Source organism: Oncorhynchus mykiss, chromosome 10 (assembly GCF_013265735.2).
Source record: "Oncorhynchus mykiss isolate Arlee chromosome 10, USDA_OmykA_1.1, whole genome shotgun sequence".
In the NCBI taxonomy this organism is placed as follows: Eukaryota; Metazoa; Chordata; class Actinopteri; order Salmoniformes; family Salmonidae; genus Oncorhynchus; species Oncorhynchus mykiss.
Window position 1 is genome coordinate 42,203,898 of NC_048574.1, and position 18,300 is coordinate 42,222,197.

At 41.7% G+C, this 18,300-nt stretch overlaps 1 protein-coding gene across 19 annotated transcripts in view; it reads left to right on the plus strand.

The window, feature by feature from the left end:
- The window catches only part of LOC110533900 (protocadherin gamma-C5), a 140,403-nt gene that overhangs the window by 38,284 nt on the left and 83,819 nt on the right, over positions 1-18,300 (plus strand). For 2 of the 19 annotated variants that reach the window (XM_036990313.1, XM_036990331.1), the window contains exon 1: positions 15,622-18,190. The exons of 10 other annotated variants lie outside the window; for them this stretch is intronic. In XM_036990313.1, the coding sequence (XP_036846208.1) occupies positions 15,785-18,190 (2,406 nt within the window). In that variant the 5' untranslated portion in view covers positions 15,622-15,784. Of the gene's footprint in view, positions 1-7,546; positions 10,126-11,017; positions 13,602-15,621; positions 18,191-18,300 lie in introns of those variants that run through there. 7 more of the 19 variants (XM_036990312.1, XM_036990329.1, XM_036990344.1 and 4 more) reach the window with 7 other exon arrangements.

The window sequence follows — 18,300 nt, forward strand, 5'->3', positions numbered from 1 at the left end:
ATCGTCTAGAATGTCATTGCATGCTGTAGTCTTAAGATTTCCTATCAGTAGAACTAAGGGGCCTAGCCTGATCCATGAAAAACAGCGCCAGAACATCATTCCTACTCCACCAAACTTTACAGTTGACACTATGTATTGGGGCAGGTAGCGCTCCTGGCATCCACCAAACCCAGATTTGTCCGTCGGACTGCCAGATAGGGAAGTGTGATTCATCACTCCAGAGAAGGCGTTTCCAACTGACATTTACTCCTGAGGTACTGACTTGCTGCACCCTCGACAACTACTGTGATTATTATAATTTGACCATGCTGGTCATTTATGAACATTTGAACATCTTGGCCATGTTCTGTTATAATCTCCACCCGGCACAGCCAGAAGAGGACTGGCCACCCCTCATAGCCTGGTTCCTCTCTAGATTTCTTCCTAGGTTTGGCCTTTCTAGGGAGTTTCCCCTAGCCACCGTGCTTCTACACCTGCATTGCTTTCTGTTTGGGGTTTTAGGCTGGGTTTCTGTACAGCACTTTGAGATATCAGCTGATGTAAGAAGGGCTATATAAATTGATTTGATTTGATTATGCATGGTGATCTTAGGTTTGTGTACAGCTGCTCGGTCATGGAAACCCATTTCATGAAGCTCCCGACGAACAGTTATTGTGCTGAAGTTGCTTTCAGAGGCAGTTTGGAACTCGGTTGTGAGTGTTGCAACTGAGGACAGACGATTTTTAGCACTTCAGCATTCAGTTGTCCCGTTTTGTGAGCTTGTGTGGCCTACCACTTCGCGACTGAGCTGTTGCTGCTCCTAGAATTTTCCACTTCACAATAACAGCACTCATAGTTGACAAGAGCAACTCTAGCAGGGCAGACATTTTAGGAACTGAGTTGTTGGAAAGGTGGCATCTTATGACGGTGCTACGTTGAAAGTCACTATGCTCTTCAGTGAGGCCAATCTACTGACAATGTTTGTCTGTCAAGATTGCATGGCTGTGTGCTCGATTTTATACACCTGTCAGCAAAGGTGTGGCTGAAATAGCCAAATCCATTCATTTGAAGGGGTGTCCACATACGTTTGTATATATAGTATTGCTAGCTAGCTAAATAAGGTTAGCATGCTAGCTAACTACACTGACAGATGTCATTGCCCTATTTGTTGATGTTTCTCAACTCCACGTGGAATTTCCCACAACCAATTAATGAATATGTATAGGTAGCCTTCGTCATTCTTAAGAGGTGGAACCTAATCGTGTATTTCCTCTCTAGGACAGGAAATTCTGTAGAAATAGTGGTGGCAACTTCTTTTTGGGGGTGTCCTTTAAACACGATTTTCTACAAACTACACAGTCTTTCTCTCCCCCCATTTGTGTAATTTACAGGAAGGAGACCTCAGATGTTCAGTGTAGAGAAGTCACTTGCTTAACATTTTATAGGCTAGTAGATTTTGCTTTCACTGGTTACGAACGTTTATTTGGTTGAATAGCGCTGTAATTTACCACACCTTTACATCGGGAATACGTTTTATTATCTGAAAATGGAAAACAAAGAATTCTCTGCCTCGATGTTATGCCTTAGCTTTTTTATTTTCCTACTGAAAACAGCTACAGAATTATTTTTTTTCTCCCCTTCATATTTCAACACAATCAATGAATGTTTTATGGCAGAATATAATTGTCTCTTGTGGAATTTACTTAACTCGGTGGAACTTGATGTGAATCAGATTAATTCATGTAGAAATCATCTGACCAAATTTAGTTTGGTCAAATAGTTTGTCTTTTTGGGGGGCAGAGCTCATTAGAATAATACCCAGCATGCCTTGCAACCGTACATTTGGACATTTACATTTTGATCACTTAGCAAGCCCTTTATCAAGAACAGCTTCATTCAGCGACTTCAACTAAGGTAGAGAATTATTGAGAAATTCGTTGTAGTCTGTTGGTTCAGTTCTATGTGCCAAACCCTGCTGGCTTAAAGCCGATTTATAGTCAATCCACAGTCTGCAGTGACCATACAGAATATACCACAATGTGGCCTCCACAAAAGTCAGAGAATTCATACTTCTTCAAATCAAATCAAATGTTATTGGTCTCATACACATATTTAGCAGATAATATTGCGGTTGTAGCGAAATGCTTGTGTTCCTAACTCCAACAGTGCAATAGTATCAAACAATACACAACAATACACACAAATCTAAAAAGTAAAATAATGTGATTAAGAAATATTAGGACAAGCAATGTCGAAGTCCGGAGTTATACAGTACTAGTCAAAAGTTAGGACACACCTACTCATTCAAGGGTTTTTCTATATTTGTACTATTTTTATTATAGAATAATAGTGAAGACATCAAAGCTATGAAATAACACATATGGAATCATGTAGTAAGCAAAAACTGTTATAAAAATCTAAATGTATTTTATATTTGAGATTTATTTGAGATTCTTCAAAGTTGCCACCCTTTGCCTTGATGACAGGTTTGCACACTCTGGTAATGCATGAAAACAAAAATATTGAACCCCTTTTTTTGTTGGCACAAAACTATCTCCATACTTCCATTCATTTGTGTGTTATCTTCAGACGAGTCCAGTGACCCTTGTGGGTGTCATATAGCAAATCAGAGAAGACCTTTGTGTATGTGAGTCTCATCTTTCCTTAGAGTGGTCATAACCATTCGGACGCTACAAATGTTTTCGTAAGAATATTGATTTCTGGGATGTCTCATGGTCTGACAAACACTGCTGTAGCTCGGCCAGCATATGGGCAGATCTGGTGGATTGAGACGCAGCCCATGCAGATATCTCTATCTTAAATGTACACGTTTTGATGGGATTTTTTTACTATGTTACTTAGATTGACGTACGGGTGCGTCAATAGACTCTTAAGGATGAAAGGGGCCTGGTTTGCGGTTAACCAGGCTCATGATGCAGATATAGGACTGAATGCAGTTCAAAGCTACATGATACAAAAGAAAGAGCATTTAATCTTAGTTTTAGGGAAAGAGCTGGATAGAGAAGAAGAGCACAAGCTGACATTGTTACTTACTGCAGTTGATGGTGGGACTCCACAGAGATCTGGTACTGTAGTTATACACGTTTCTGTGTTGGATGCTAACGATAATAAACTAGTGTTTAGCCAGAATGTCTATAAAGTCAGTGTACCTGAAAATTCTCCAATAGGTTCGTGAGTGGTTACTGTGACGGCAACAGATGGAGATGATGGGGCAAGTGAAGAGGTGACATAGAGATTTGTCTCCATCTCAGATGAAGTGCATACATTATTTTAAATAGTCTGGGTGGTCATTTGATTAAATGTTCACCAGACTTATGGCTTAGGGGTAGAAGCTGTTAAGGAGCCTTTTGGACTTAGACTTTGCGATCCCGTACTGCTTGCAGTGCGGTAGCAGAGAGAACAGTCTATGACTTGGGTGACGGGAATCTTTTACAATTGTTTGGGGTCTTCTTCTGACACCGCCTAGTTTATAGGTCCTGGATGGCAGGAATCTTGGCCCCAGTGATGTACTGGGCCTTACGCACTACCCTCTGTAGCGCCTTACGGTCGGATGCCGAGAGTTGCCGTACCAGACAGTGATGCAACTGGTCAGGATGCTCTCGGTGGTGCAGCTGTTGAACTTTTTGAGGATCTGGGGACCCATGCCAAATCCTTTCAGCCCCCTGAGGGAGAAAATGTGTTGTCGTGCCCTCTTCATTGGGATGTTTGGACAATGATAGTTTGTTGGTGTTGTGGACAACAAGGAACTTGAAACTCTCGACCCACTCCACTACGGCCCTGTCGATGTAAATGGGGGTCGCCCTCCTTTTCCTGTAGTCCATGATCAGCTCCTTTGTCTTGCTCACGTTGAGGGAGAGGTTGTTGTCCTGTCACTACACTGCCAGGTCTCTGACCTCCTCCCTATAGGCTGTCTCATTGTTGTCAGTGATCAGGCCTACCACTGTTGTGTCATCAGTAAACTTAATGATGGTGTTGGAGTCGTGCTTGGCCATGCAGTTGTGGGTGAACAGGGAGTGTGGGAGGGGACTAAGCATGCACGCCTGAGGGGCCCCTGTGTTGAGGATCAGCATGGCAGATGTGTTTTTTCCTACCCCTACCACCCGGGGGCGACCGTCAGGAAGTCCAGGATCCAGTTGCAGAGGGAGGTATTTAGTCCCATGGTCCTTAGCTTAGTGATGAGCTTTGTGGACACTATGGGGTTTAGCACTGAGCTCTAGTCAATGAACAGCAATCTCACATAGGTGTTCCTTTTGTCCAGGTTGGAAAGGGCAGTGTGGAGTGCGATTGAGATTGCGTTATCTGTGGATCTGTTGGGGCGGTATGCAAATTGGATCGGGTCTAGGGTTTCCAGGATGATGGTGTTGATGTGAGCCATGACCAGCCTTTCAAAGCACTTTTTGGCGACCGACGTGAGTGCTACGGGGCGGTAGTAATTTAGGCAAGTTACCTTTGCTTTGTTGGGCACAGGGACTGTGGTGGTCTCCTTGAAACATGTAGGTATTACAAAATCGGTCAGGGAGAGGTTGAAAATGTCAGTGAAGACACTTGCGCATGCTCAAAGTACACGTCCTGGTAATGTGTCCGGCCGATTCTGACAGTTTGAAGCAGAACCTTGTTATATCAGTGAAAGATAACGGACAGCCTTCTCTCTCTTCAACCTGTGATGTTTATTTACTCACATCAATTAACTTGGTTGAAGTTCCAGATCTGAAATACATTGCTTATTAGGATAGAACTATCTTCATCTCTGATCATTGCACTGGTCTCTGTTTCCCCTTTTTCCTGACGTTCATTATTCTCATCCTGGCCGTGAGGTTCTGCCGCAGTAGAAAGCCTAGAATGTTGTTTGATGGAGCAGTCGCCATTCCCAGCGCGTATTTCCCTCCCAACTAGGCAGAAGTGGATGGAGCTCTGCGCAGTTCTTACAATTATGACGCATACCTGACAACGGGCTCACGCACCAGTGACTTCAAGTTTGTGCTATCTTACAATGACAGTACGTACGTGTCCTGCTGATCTTACAGTGAAGATGTGTCAAATTTAGTGTTTGGGAGAAAGTATACTCACTCTTAAAGACACGTGGCAGTCTGATGTGAGAAATTAAGCCTGCATATAGAAATGCCTTAAAAAGTCTACATAAAGAGTTTTTGATGTCCACCTTTTGATAACATCATACAGTCTTACAGTTAAAGTCGGAGGTTTACATACACTTAGGTTGGAGTCATTAAAACTCCTTTTTCAACCACTCCACATATTTCTTGTTTACAAACTATAGTTTTGGCTACTTTGCGCATAACACAAGTAATATTTCTAACAGGTGTTTACAGACTATTATTTCACGTATAATTCACTATATCACAATTCCAGTGGGTCAGAAGTTCACATACACTAAGTTGACTGTGTCTTTAAAGAGATTGGGAAATTCCAGAAAATGATGTCATTGTCATTGCTTCTGATAGGCTAATTGACTTAATTTGAGTCAATTGGAGGTGTCCCTGTGGCTGTATTTCAAGGCCTACCTTCAAACTCAGTGCCTCTTTGCTTGACATCATAGGAGAATAAAAAGAAATCAGCCTCCACAAGTCTGGTTCACCCTTGGGAGCAACTTCCAAAAGTCTGAAGGTACAACGTTCATCTTTACAAACAATAGTACGCAAGTAAAAACACCATGGGACCACGCAGCCATCATACCGCTCAGGAAGGAGATGCGTTCTGTCACCTAGAGATGTGCAAATCAATCCAGAACAACAGCAAAGGACCGTATGAAGATGCTGGAGGAAACAGGTACAAAAATATCTATATTCACAGTAAAATGAGTCCTATATTGACATAACCTGGAAGGCCACTCAGCAAGGAAGAAGCCACTGCTCCAAAACCATCATAAAAAAGCCAGACTACAGTTTGCAACTGCACATGGGGACAACGATTATGGTTTTTGGAGAAATGTCCTCTGGTCTGATGAAACAAAAATATAACTATTTGACCATAATGACCATCGTTATGTTGGGAGACGAAGAACACCATCCCAACCGTGAAGCACGGGGGTGGCAGCATCATGTTGAGTGGGTGCTTTGCTGCAGGAGCGACTGGTGCACTTCACAAAATAGATGGCATCATGAGGGAGGAAAATTATGTGGATATATTGAAGCAACATCTCAAGACAAGTTAAAGCTTGGTCGCAAATGGGTATTCCAAATGGACAATGACCCCAACATACTTCCAAAGTTGTGGCAAAATGGCTTAAGGACAACAAAGTCAAGGTATTGGAGTGGCCATCACAAAGCCCTGACCTCAATCCTACAGAAAATGTGTGGGCAGAACTGAAAAAGCGTGTGCGAGCAAGAAGACAAACCTGACTCAATTACACCAGCTCTGTCAGGAGGAATGGGCCAAAATTCACCCAACTTATTGTGGGAAGCTTGTGGAAGGCTACCCAAAACGTTTGACCCAAGTTAAACAATTTAAAGGCAATGCTACCAAAATATCTACATTTGGCTAATTTAGTGTATGTAAACTTCTGTCCCATTGGGAATGTGATGAAATAAATAAATGCTGAAATAAATAATTATCTCTACAATTATTCTGACATTTCACATTCTTAAAATATAGTGGTGATCCTAACTGACCTAAGACGGAATTGTGAAAAACTGAGTTCAAATGTATTTGGCTAAGGTGTATGTAAACTTCTGCCTTCAACTTTTTTGTTTTGATTTGAACCTGTATCGTTTGTTCTTCTTGACACAACATCGCATATACTGACTGTTTTAGTATTGGCATTAATCCTACAGCTGATATAGTGAAAGACTCATATTTTGGAGTAACAATATCTATTCTTTGTTTTGGGTTTGATTTCGAAAGACTATTGAATGACTCGTTATATGTATTAAGTGGGTTCGTTTTTTACTAGCATTTGTCTTCACCATTTGCTTGGAAATTCGTTCACTTCAACAATGTCTACCTGTCAGACATCAATATTGTGTACTAATTGTCTAGCACAGTTAGACTGCAGTCTACATTTGTTTGATCTTTTAGCCTACTTCAGTTATTCCTAGGCCTTATACATACATACCTGTTTCAAGGAAACACGTTTCAGCACCGTGATGTGTGGACAGCGCCACTGCATTGAAGCACTGATTTGTGGGATTTGTAGTTGGGCTGTGAGTAAAATGAGGGATAGTGATAAGGTGTTGCATTGTGTGTGTGCATTTTGTGTGTGCGCATTTCGTGTGTGTGCATTTTGTCTGAGAAGTGAATCAAGTGTTTTGACATTGGATAAGTTATTTGGGTTTTATTTTTTTTAATTTTTTATCAACTATCGGCAGCTGATGTGAGAGTTTGCTTATTTCCAATATATTTTCCGTATGTATTTACATCGTTGTTTATGCCTACTAAAACAAAACAAAAAATCACGAATTTAAAAACACTCAGTAAAGTGTTATTCTCTGTTTTTTATTGGCCTACTTGAGATTGCAGTTATGGAAAAGTACTCCACGTGTCGCTATTCACCAGCTAAAGCAATTAGATATATTTCCCAACCCATTCCCGCTGCATAAGCAAAGGGAGAGACTACTTGTATAACAGTGCAGGTTAGCGAAAGATCACATCCCTTGGACGAACGTAAGACAGGCCTGTTGACTAAGTTGCTTTTATCGTTTCACTCTTTCAAATAGTTTGTACTTGACCCCAGCATAATATTGGAATAACCTTTGTTTTTTGAAAATGGAATATAAGGGATTCTCGTTCTCTGCCTCGAATTTCTTCCTGGCTTTGTTTCTTTTCCTGCAGCGCACCAGCTATGGAGACGTGACCTATTCTTTTCCGGAAGAGTTGAAACGCGGATCTGTGATCGGGAATATAGCCAGCGATCTTGTCCTGGATCCAAAAGGACTGTATGTTCGTAAAGCTCGCCTCGAAATGGATGGTAGCAACACACTGTATTGTGACATTAACATGAGCACTGGCGACCTGATTGTTGCTGAGAGAATGGACAGGGAGCAGCTCTGTGGCAGAAGGGTTTCGTGTGTATTAAAATATGAAATGGTGCTCGAGAATCCTTTAGAACTACACCGCGTCGTTCTTCAGATACAAGATATTAATGACAATTCACCACAATTCGCGAACGATCGCATTACGTTTGAGATCAGAGAATCAGCCGTTAAAGGCGCTCGATTTGCGGTCCATCAGGCTCATGATGCAGATATAGGACTGAACGCTGTTCAAAGCTACACACTACAAAGGAACAGCCATTTTGGTTTGGCTGTTCATACCAATCCTGGTGGGGTAAAATATGGCGAGTTAGTATTAGAGAAAGAACTGGATCGAGAAAAAGAGCAGGATGTGACATTGTTACTTACTGCTGTTGACGGTGGGACTCCACAGAGATCTGGTACTGTAGTTATACATGTCACCGTGTTGGATGCTAATGACAACATTCCAGTGTTTAGCCAGAACCTTTTTAAGGTCAGTTTGCCCGAAAATTCTCCCTTTGGCACTGTAATAGTTACTGTAACCGCCACAGATGCTGACGAGGGACAAAATGGGGACGTGATGTATGAATTCGGCCCCATCTCTAATGAATTGAATTACTTGTTTTCTCTTGACCCCAAAACTGGAGACATCAGAATAGCAGGACAGGTGGATTTCGAAAAAGAGTCGATATATGAATTGAGTATTCAAGCCAAAGACGGCTCAGGTTTGACATCGTTTGCCAACGTGGTCATAGAAATTACAGATATGAATGACAATGCACCAGTAATATATATCAAATCCCTTAGCAATCCCATCCCTGAGAATGTTTTCCTTGGTACAGAGGTGGGCATCATCAATGTACAGGATAAAGACTCGGAGGGAAATAGACAGGTCCGCGTCTCCATTCAACAAGATGTTCCTTTCAAACTGAACCCTTCTATCAAAACCTACTATTCTCTGGTAACAACTAGTGAACTAGACCGAGAGATAATATCAGATTATAACATAACTATCACTGCCACTGACGAGGGGTCTCCACCTTTAACCTCATCAAAGATCATTAATTTATCTGTATCAGACGTGAATGACAACCCACCTGTGTTTGAAGAACAATCCTATAGCACCTATGTGACTGAAAATAACACGCCTGGCTCATCTATGTGTTCTGTCACTGCCAGAGACCCAGACTGGAGACAGAACGGCACAGTGGTCTATTCTCTATTGCACAGTGAGATCAACGGTGTTCCGGTGTCCTCATGTTTATCCATTAACGGAGACACGGGGGTGATTCATGCTGTGAGAGCATTTGATTATGAGCAGTTTAGGAGCTTCAAAGTCCACGTTGTAGCCAGAGACAATGGTTCTCCTCCCCTCAGCAGTAATGTGACAGTGAGTGTCTTCATAACAGATGAGAATGATAACTCTCCCCAGATATTATACCCTGCTCCAGAAGGGAACTCCTTGATGACTGAGATGGTCCCCAAAGCTGCTCTGGCGGGGTCCCTGGTTTCCAAGGTGATAGCTGTGGATGCTGATTCTGGACAGAATGCTTGGCTTTCCTATCAGGTGATCAAATCGACCGATCCGGGACTTTTCACGATTGGTCTCCACAGTGGAGAGATCCGGGCACAGCGGGACATTTCTGAATCTGACAGTATGAAGCAGAACCTTGTTATATCAGTGAAAGATAACGGACAGCCCTCTCTCTCTACAACCTGTGATGTATATTTACTCATATCAGATAACTTGGCTGAAGTTCCAGAACTGAAAGACATGACTTATGAGGATAGTTCCAAACTAACTTCCTATTTGATCATTGGTCTGGTCTCTGTCTCCACCTTTTTCCTGACTTTCATTATTCTCATTCTCGCCGTGAGGTTCTGCCGCAGTAGAAAGCCTAGAATGTTGTTTGATGGAGCAGTCGCCATTCCCAGCGCGTATTTCCCTCCCAACTATGCAGAGGTGGATGGAGCTGGAACTCTCCGTAGTTCTTACAATTATGATGCATACCTGACAACGGGCTCACGCACCAGTGACTTCAAGTTTGTCAGATCTTACAATGACAGCACGCTGCCTGCTGACCAGACACTGAGGAAGAACCTAAATGAACCTTTTGGAGAAAACATTATCACGTTCAACACCGTGGGGGAGTGTGAGGTGAGATTTCATAGCTTGTGAAAAACTGAAATGCTTTTGATCCAATTGTGCATATAAGAAGCTGTATAACTAACCATGTGCATATATCTCATGTATCTGTACAACTAACCATGTGGATATATCTCATGAAGCTGTTTAACTATCGGTTTCCTGTTGATCGTATTGTGCTCTTTTCATAGTTTAAGTGTTTGTTCATGTAGCCTATTCATACTACTTACAAGGCTTTATCGTTATTCTCAGCTTTAGGCTAATCTTATTACACACGTGTTTACTCTTTGTTCTTCAAAACGGCTTCTCACTCATTTCATTCAGTGCCATTTTGTCACTAGTATTCTGAGAATATGTTATTATCAACCATCATCCGATTTCAATGTGACCCAGTAGCCTACAACACACGTAGGCCAATTTCAGAACCATGGAGAGCACCCCTTTCGGCATTCAGTCTGTCTCCACACGACAAACTAAAATTGCAACAAGTGGAGGGCGTGAGATATATTTGATAAAATTAGTTAATTTTGAGTGTATATTTTTCCAGCAATGACATTTGGAAATACATTGTGGACTTTATATTTTGAAAATTACGGTTACTTTACGCTGTTTATCAGGCTAAACAGTATTTCATTCGATGAAATGTTGTTGACTCAGTTGGACTCAGCTGGGACGGCAAGAGGTTCGTTGAAAATTCTGTTTCCACAAACGTGAATTTAGAAAGGTATTTTTTGACATGATTACATAATTTTTTTACATAATTTACCCAATCATGTTTTTGTTTTCGGGTGAGTGGCAGCCTTTCCTTCATACAGTTGGTTGTGGACTTCAACATAATTTCCTGCAGTTTTTGTGAAACTACACGGAGTGTCGCTATTCACCAGCAATAACTTGTAAGTCTTTCTCTCCACCCATTTGTGTCATTTACAGGGAGGAGACCTCATATATTCAGTGTAAGGAAAGTCGCTTGCTTAACATTTTATTGACTAGTGGATTTCGCTTTCAGTCGTTTTATGAACGTTCGTTTGGTTGGATAGCGCTATAATTTACCACACCATTGCATCGGGAATACGTTTTATTAGCTGAAAATGGAATGCAAAGGATTCTCTGCCTTGATGTTCTGCCTGACTTGGTTTATTTTCCTACTGCGTACCAGCTATGGAGACGTGACCTATTCTGTTCCGGAGGAGCTGAAACGCGGATCTGTGATCGGAAATATAGCCAAGGATCTGGGGCTGGATGCAAAACGAATCATGCATCGAAAAGCTCGCTTAGATGCTGATGGTAGCAGCAAACGTCATTGTGAAATCGATCTGAATACTGGTGATTTGATCGTTGCTGAAAGAATAGACAGGGAACAGCTTTGCGGTAGGAGGATTTCATGCAACCTAAAATATGAGATGGTTCTGGAGAATCCCTTAGAATTACATAACATAATTCTGCAGGTACAAGATATTAATGATAATGCTCCACAATTCCAAGAAGATGTGATAAAGTTGGATATCACAGAGTCAGCTATGAAAGGGGCTCGGTTTGCGGTTAACCAGGCTCATGATGCAGATATAGGACAGAATTCCGTTCAAAGCTACACAATACAAAGGAACGACCATTTTAGTTTGGCGGTTCATACCATTCCCGGTGGGGGGAAGTATGGCGAGTTAGTGTTAGAGACGGAACTAGATCGAGAACGACAACAGGAGGTATCATTATTACTTACTGCCGTTGACGGTGGGACTCCACAGAGATCTGGTACTGTAGTTATACACGTTACTGTGTTGGATGCTAACGATAATAAACCAGTGTTTAGCCAGAATGTCTATAAGGTCAGTGTACCTGAAAATGCTCCAATAGGGTCATTAGTGGTTACTGTGACGGCAACAGATGCAGACGAGGGGGCAAATGGAGAGGTGACGTACGGATTTGGCTCCATCTCAGATGAAGTGAATAAATTATTTTCCCTTAATCCCAAAACGGGTGAAATTAACATAGCTGGATTTATGGATTACGAAAAGGAGTCGATTTATGAATTAAGTATTCAAGCGAAAGACAATTCAGGGTTGACGTCATTTGTCAACATAGTTGTTGATATTAAAGATGTGAATGATAATGCACCAATAATATTTATCAAATCTCTTAAAAATCCCATCCCTGAGGATGTGTTACCTGGAACAGAGGTGGGGATCATTCATGTACAAGATAAAGATTCAGAGGGAAATAGACAGGTCCGCTGCTCCATTCAACAAAATGTTCCTTTCAAATTAAACCCCTCAATCAAAAACTACTATTCTTTGGTAACAACTAGTGAATTAGACCGTGAGATAATATCAGATTATAACATAACTATCACCGCCACTGACGAGGGGTCTCCACCTTTATCCTCCTCAACGACGATTCATGTATCTGTATCAGACGTTAATGACAATCCTCCTGCGTTTGAAGAACAATCCTACAGTTCCTATGTGACTGAAAATAACAAGCCGGGCTCCTCTATGTGTTCTGTTACTGCCAGAGACCCAGACTGGAGACAGAATGGCACGGTGGTCTATTCTCTATTGCCCAGTGATGTCAATGGTGTTCCGGTGTCCTCATGTTTATCCATTAACGGAGACACGGGGGTGATCCATGCTGTAAGAGCATTTGATTATGAGCAGTTTAGGAGCTTCAAAGTCCACGTTGTAGCCAGAGACAATGGTTCTCCTCCACTCAGCAGTAACGTGACAGTGAATGTCTTCATAACAGATGAGAATGATAACTCTCCCCAGATTTTATACCCTGCTCCAGCAGGGAACTCCTTGATGACTGAGATGATCCCCAAAGCTGCCCTGGCGGGGTCCCTGGTTTCCAAGGTGATAGCTGTGGATGCTGACTCAGGTCAGAACTCTTGGCTGTCATATCAGATCGTGAAATCGACTGATCTTGGACTGTTCATGATTGGTCTCCACAGTGGAGACATACGGGCACTACGGGACATTTCTGAATCTGACAGTATGAAGCAGAACCTTGTCATATCAGTGAAAGATAACGGACAGCCCTCTCTCTCTACAACCTGTGATGTATATTTACTCATATCAGATAACTTGGCTGAAGTTCCAGAACTGAAAGACATGGCTTATGAGGATAGTTCCAAACTAACTTCCTATTTGATCATTGGTCTGGTCTCTGTCTCCACCTTTTTCCTGACTTTCATTATTCTCATTCTGGCGGTGAGGTTCTGCCGCAGGAGAAAGCCTCAAATTACTTTTGATGGAGCAGTCGCCATTCCCAGCGCGTATTTCCCTCCCAACTATGCAGAGGTGGATGGAGCTGGAACTCTGCGCAGTTCTTACAATTATGACGCATACCTGACAACGGGCTCACGCACCAGTGACTTCAAGTTTGTGAGATCTTACAATGACAGCACCCTGCCTGCTGACGTTACACTGAAGAGGAGTCAAATCGAGTGTTTGGGAGAAAGTATAATCACTCTTAATGATGCGGGAGAGTCTGAGGTGAGACATGAAGCATGCATGCCTAAAAGTAATTTTTTACAGTATGTTTTATAATGTTCCAGAATAATGTTGATGCAGTGTCCTGTGACAGATTTGGGATAAGGTCATGAAGTCTTATGACACGAGTGACCGTAGCTATACGTTTTCATCTGAACTGCTATTGCTAGTTCTGGTTGACACGACATTGCTTACACTGAAGTTTTGGCATTAGGCCTACAGCTGATGACATTGTTAAGTCGACGACTCAGATGTCGGAGAGTTGCCTTTACACTAGATCTTCTCTACTTTGGGGTTTGAGATCGGTACTAAATGACTACATTCCCTTTTACTTGCATATTGAGATTTTAAGCTTGGCATTAGGCCTACATGGCTCCCAAGTGGCACAGCGGTCTAAGGCACTGCATCTCAGTGGTAGAGGCGTCACTACAGACCCTGGTTCGATTACAGGCTGTATCACAACCGGCCGTGATTGGGAGTCCCGTAGAGCGGCGCACAATTGGCCCAGAGTCGTCCGTGTTATGGTTTGGCTGGGGTAGGCCGCCATTGTAAATAAGAATTTGTTCATAACTGACTTGCCTAGTTAAATAAAAATAAAAACAGCTGGTGACATGGTGAAGTGGAAGACTCAGATGTTGTGGAGTTATATTTACAGTAGATCTTCTCTGTTTTGGATTTTGAGATCGGTACACTATAAAAAAAATATTCTGGGGTGAATTGAAATCTACAAAAAAAAAAACATATACTTAATTTAAAAAAAGAGTTCAAGTAATTTTAGTGATTTGTACATTTTAAAATAATGTATATTTTATTAGGATTACCAAAGAGATAGAACATTTAGTGATCTAATTTTAATACATGTGAGTACATTTTAATAAGAATAATATTTATCTTAATTGAATAATTTAAGTTCTTGCAACAACTTGCCGGTAATTCAACATTTTTTTATGACAGAAGAAAATGAATCATCAAAGAATACTTGCATCTCTACCTCCAGCTACTGCTTGTCAATTGAGCATTGAGATCAACAATGCCTGTCAAAGTGGTTTAAAATGGCAAATGATCAAATACATTAAACAATGTTAAACATTACATTTTTTTGAAACACTAATTCTGTCTGTTGTGTTTTACTAAATATTTGTGTGAGATCAATCATATTATCAGGAAATACAACACATTTTTATGGCTATTATTAATTCCCTGGACTTAATTTGTTTGTGTAAATCCAAACAATTTATTTAAAACATCTACTTAAAAACATAGGAAGTTACATCTACTAGTAATATTAAATTAAGTGTAATCTTGTTGACCTCATTTTTAAAAAGTATATTCAACACTTAATTTGTTACAGTACTAAATAAGTACATTCCTTTTTTCTCCATATGTGTTTACCACTTCCTTGGCATGGTTTTTAAGCATGCTGGGAAATCCTTTCACTTAAATAATGTCTACCTAACATTCATCAATATTGTGTAGCCTACTTATTGCGTAGCATGGCTAGACTGTAGCCTTCTTTCTGTGATCTACTCGCCTACTTCAGTTTGCTAGGCCTACTTAAGTTTCGAGAGAACACGTTTCATCACCTTGATGTGGACGGTGCTCACTGCATTAGCATTTATATGTGTGATAGAAAGTTGAGTTGTGAATTATGTGATAGTGGACTATTTGTTATTTCAGATAAAGTAGTTCTTATTTGTGTGTGCATTTTACGTGAGAAGTGAATCAAGTGTTTTGACATTGGATGAGTTGTTATGGTGAATTTAACTTTCGTTATTTGAGAACCAATTGTCGGCGGCTGATGTAAGTAGGGGCATATGGGCTTATTTCCTAGAGACTTCCAGTGTGTGCTTGCATCTTTTGTTTTACTAAAATAACAAATATTATCATTTGGAAACACTCAGTATAGTGTTATTCTCTGTTTTTTATAGACCTACTTGGGATTGCAATTATGGAAAAGTACTCCATGTGTCGCTATTCACCAGCTAAAGCCATATCTCCCCAACCAATATCCTGCTGTAGGCTGTAAGGAAAGGGGGAGACTCATTTGAATACAGTGTAGGCTAGCGAAAGAACCCATCACTTGGTAGAACATAACACGTATTGACCCAGTCGCTTTTTTCATTTTTTCCAACTGAAAATATATTGTTTGATCACCATACAATTGGAATAAACGTTGGTGTCTGAAAATGGAATGCAAGGGATTCTCGTTCTCTGCCTCATTGCTCGGCCTGGCTTTGTTTCTTTTCCTGCTGCGCACCAGCTATGGAGACGTGACCTATTCTTTTCCGGAGGAGATGAAACGCGGATCTATGATCGGGAATATAGCCAAGGATCTCGGCCTGGATCCAAAAGGACTGTACGTTCGTAAAGCTCGCCTCGAAATGGATGGTAGCAACACACTGTATTGTGACATTAACCTGAGCACTGGCGACCTGATTGTTGCTGAGAGAATGGACAGGGAGCAGCTCTGTGGCAGAAGGGTTTCGTGTGTATTGAAATATGAAATGGTGCTCGAGAATCCTTTAGAACTACACCGCGTCGTTCTTCAGATACAAGATATTAATGACAATTCACCACAATTCGCGAACGATCGCATTACGTTTGAGATCAGAGAATCGGCTGATAAAGGCGCTCGATTTGCGGTCCATCAGGCTCATGATGCAGATATAGGACTGAACGCTGTTCAAAGCTACACACTACAAAGGAACGACCATTTTAGTCTGGCCGTTAATACAATACCTGGTGGGGGAAAGTATGGGGAGTTAACGTTAGAAAAAGAGTTAGATCGAGAACAACAGCAGGAGGTGACTTTATTACTTACTGCTGTTGATGGTGGGACTCCGCAGAGATCTGGTACTGTAGTTATACACGTCACTGTGCTGGATGCTAATGATAATGTCCCAGCATTTAGCCAGAACGTCTATAAGGTCAGAATACCTGAAAATGCACCCCTAGGTACTGTTGTAGTGACCGTGAGCGCCACAGACGTTGACGAGGGACAAAATGGTGAAGTGGTGTATATATTTGGTCCCATTTCAGTTGAATTGAATGAATTATTTTCTCTTGACACTAAAACGGGTGACATTAGTTTATCTGGACAGATGGACTTCGAAAAGGAGTCCGTTTATGAAATTAGCATACAGGCCCAGGATAGCTTGGGGTTGACGTCCTTTGCCAACGTTGTCATCGAGATTACAGATGTAAATGACAATGCCCCGGTAATATCTCTTAAATATTTGGCCAATCCCATCCCTGAGAACGTGTTACCTGGCACAGAGGTGGGGATCATTAACGTACAGGATAAAGACTCAGAGGGAAATAGACAGGTCCACGTCTCCATTCAACAAAATGTTCCGTTCAAACTGAACCCTTCTATTAAAAACTATTATTCTCTGGTCACAACAGTTGAACTAGATCGAGAGATGATATCAGATTATAACATAACTATCACTGCCACTGACCAGGGGACTCCGCCTTTATCCTCCTCAAAGACAATTCATTTATCTGTGTCAGACGTGAATGACAACCCACCTATGTTTGAAGAACAATCCTACAACGCCTATGTGACTGAAAATAACACGCCTGGCTCCTCTATGTGTTCTGTTACTGCCAGAGACCCAGACTGGAGACAGAACGGCACGGTGGTCTATTCTCTATTGCCCAGTGAGATTAATGGTTTTGAGGTGTCTTCATTTTTATCAATTAACGGAGACACGGGGGCGATCCATGCTGTGAGAGCATTTGATTATGAGCAGTTTAGGAGCTTCAAAGTCCACGTTGTAGCCAGAGACAATGGTTCTCCTCCACTCAGCAGTAACGTGACAGTGAGTGTCTTCATAACAGATGAGAATGATAACTCTCCCCAGATATTATACCCTGCTCCAGCAGGGAACGCCTTGATGACTGAGATGGTCCCCAAAGCTGCTCTTGCGGGGTCTCTGGTTTCCAAGGTGATAGCTGTGGATGCTGACTCTGGACAGAACGCGTGGCTTTCATATCACATCGTGAAATCGACTGATCCTGGACTTTTCACTATTGGTCTCCACGGTGGAGAGATCCGGGCACATCGGGACATTTCTGAATCTGACAGTATGAAGCAGAACCTTGTTATATCAGTGAAAGATAACGGACAGCCCTCTCTCTCTACAACATGTAATGTATATTTACTCATATCAGATAACTTGGCTGAGGTTCCAGAACTGAAAGACATGACTTATGAGAATAGTTCCAAACTAACTTCATATTTGATCATTGGTTTAGTCTCTGTCTCCACCTTTTTCCTGACATTCATTATTCTCATCCTGGCCGTGAAGTTCTGCCGCAGCAGAAAGCCCAGAATGTTGTTTGATGGAGCAGTCGCCATTCCCAGCGCGTATTTCCCTCCCAACTATGCAGAGGTGGACGGAGCTGGAACTCTGCGCAGTTCTTACAATTATGACGCATACCTGACAACGGGCTCACGCACCAGTGACTTCAAGTTTGTCAGATCTTACAATGACAGCACCCTGCCTGCTGATGTTACACTGAAGAGGAGCCCAGATAATGTATTAGAAGGGAGTATCATCACGCTCAACCCTGCAGGAGACTCTGAGGTAACCCATGCCTTTATTTAGCATTTTATGAGGATGGTTTGTCCTACGTGGCTTTGAAACGAAATAATACTTATTTGCTTCTTGGCAATAGCAAACTTCCTAACGTGAAA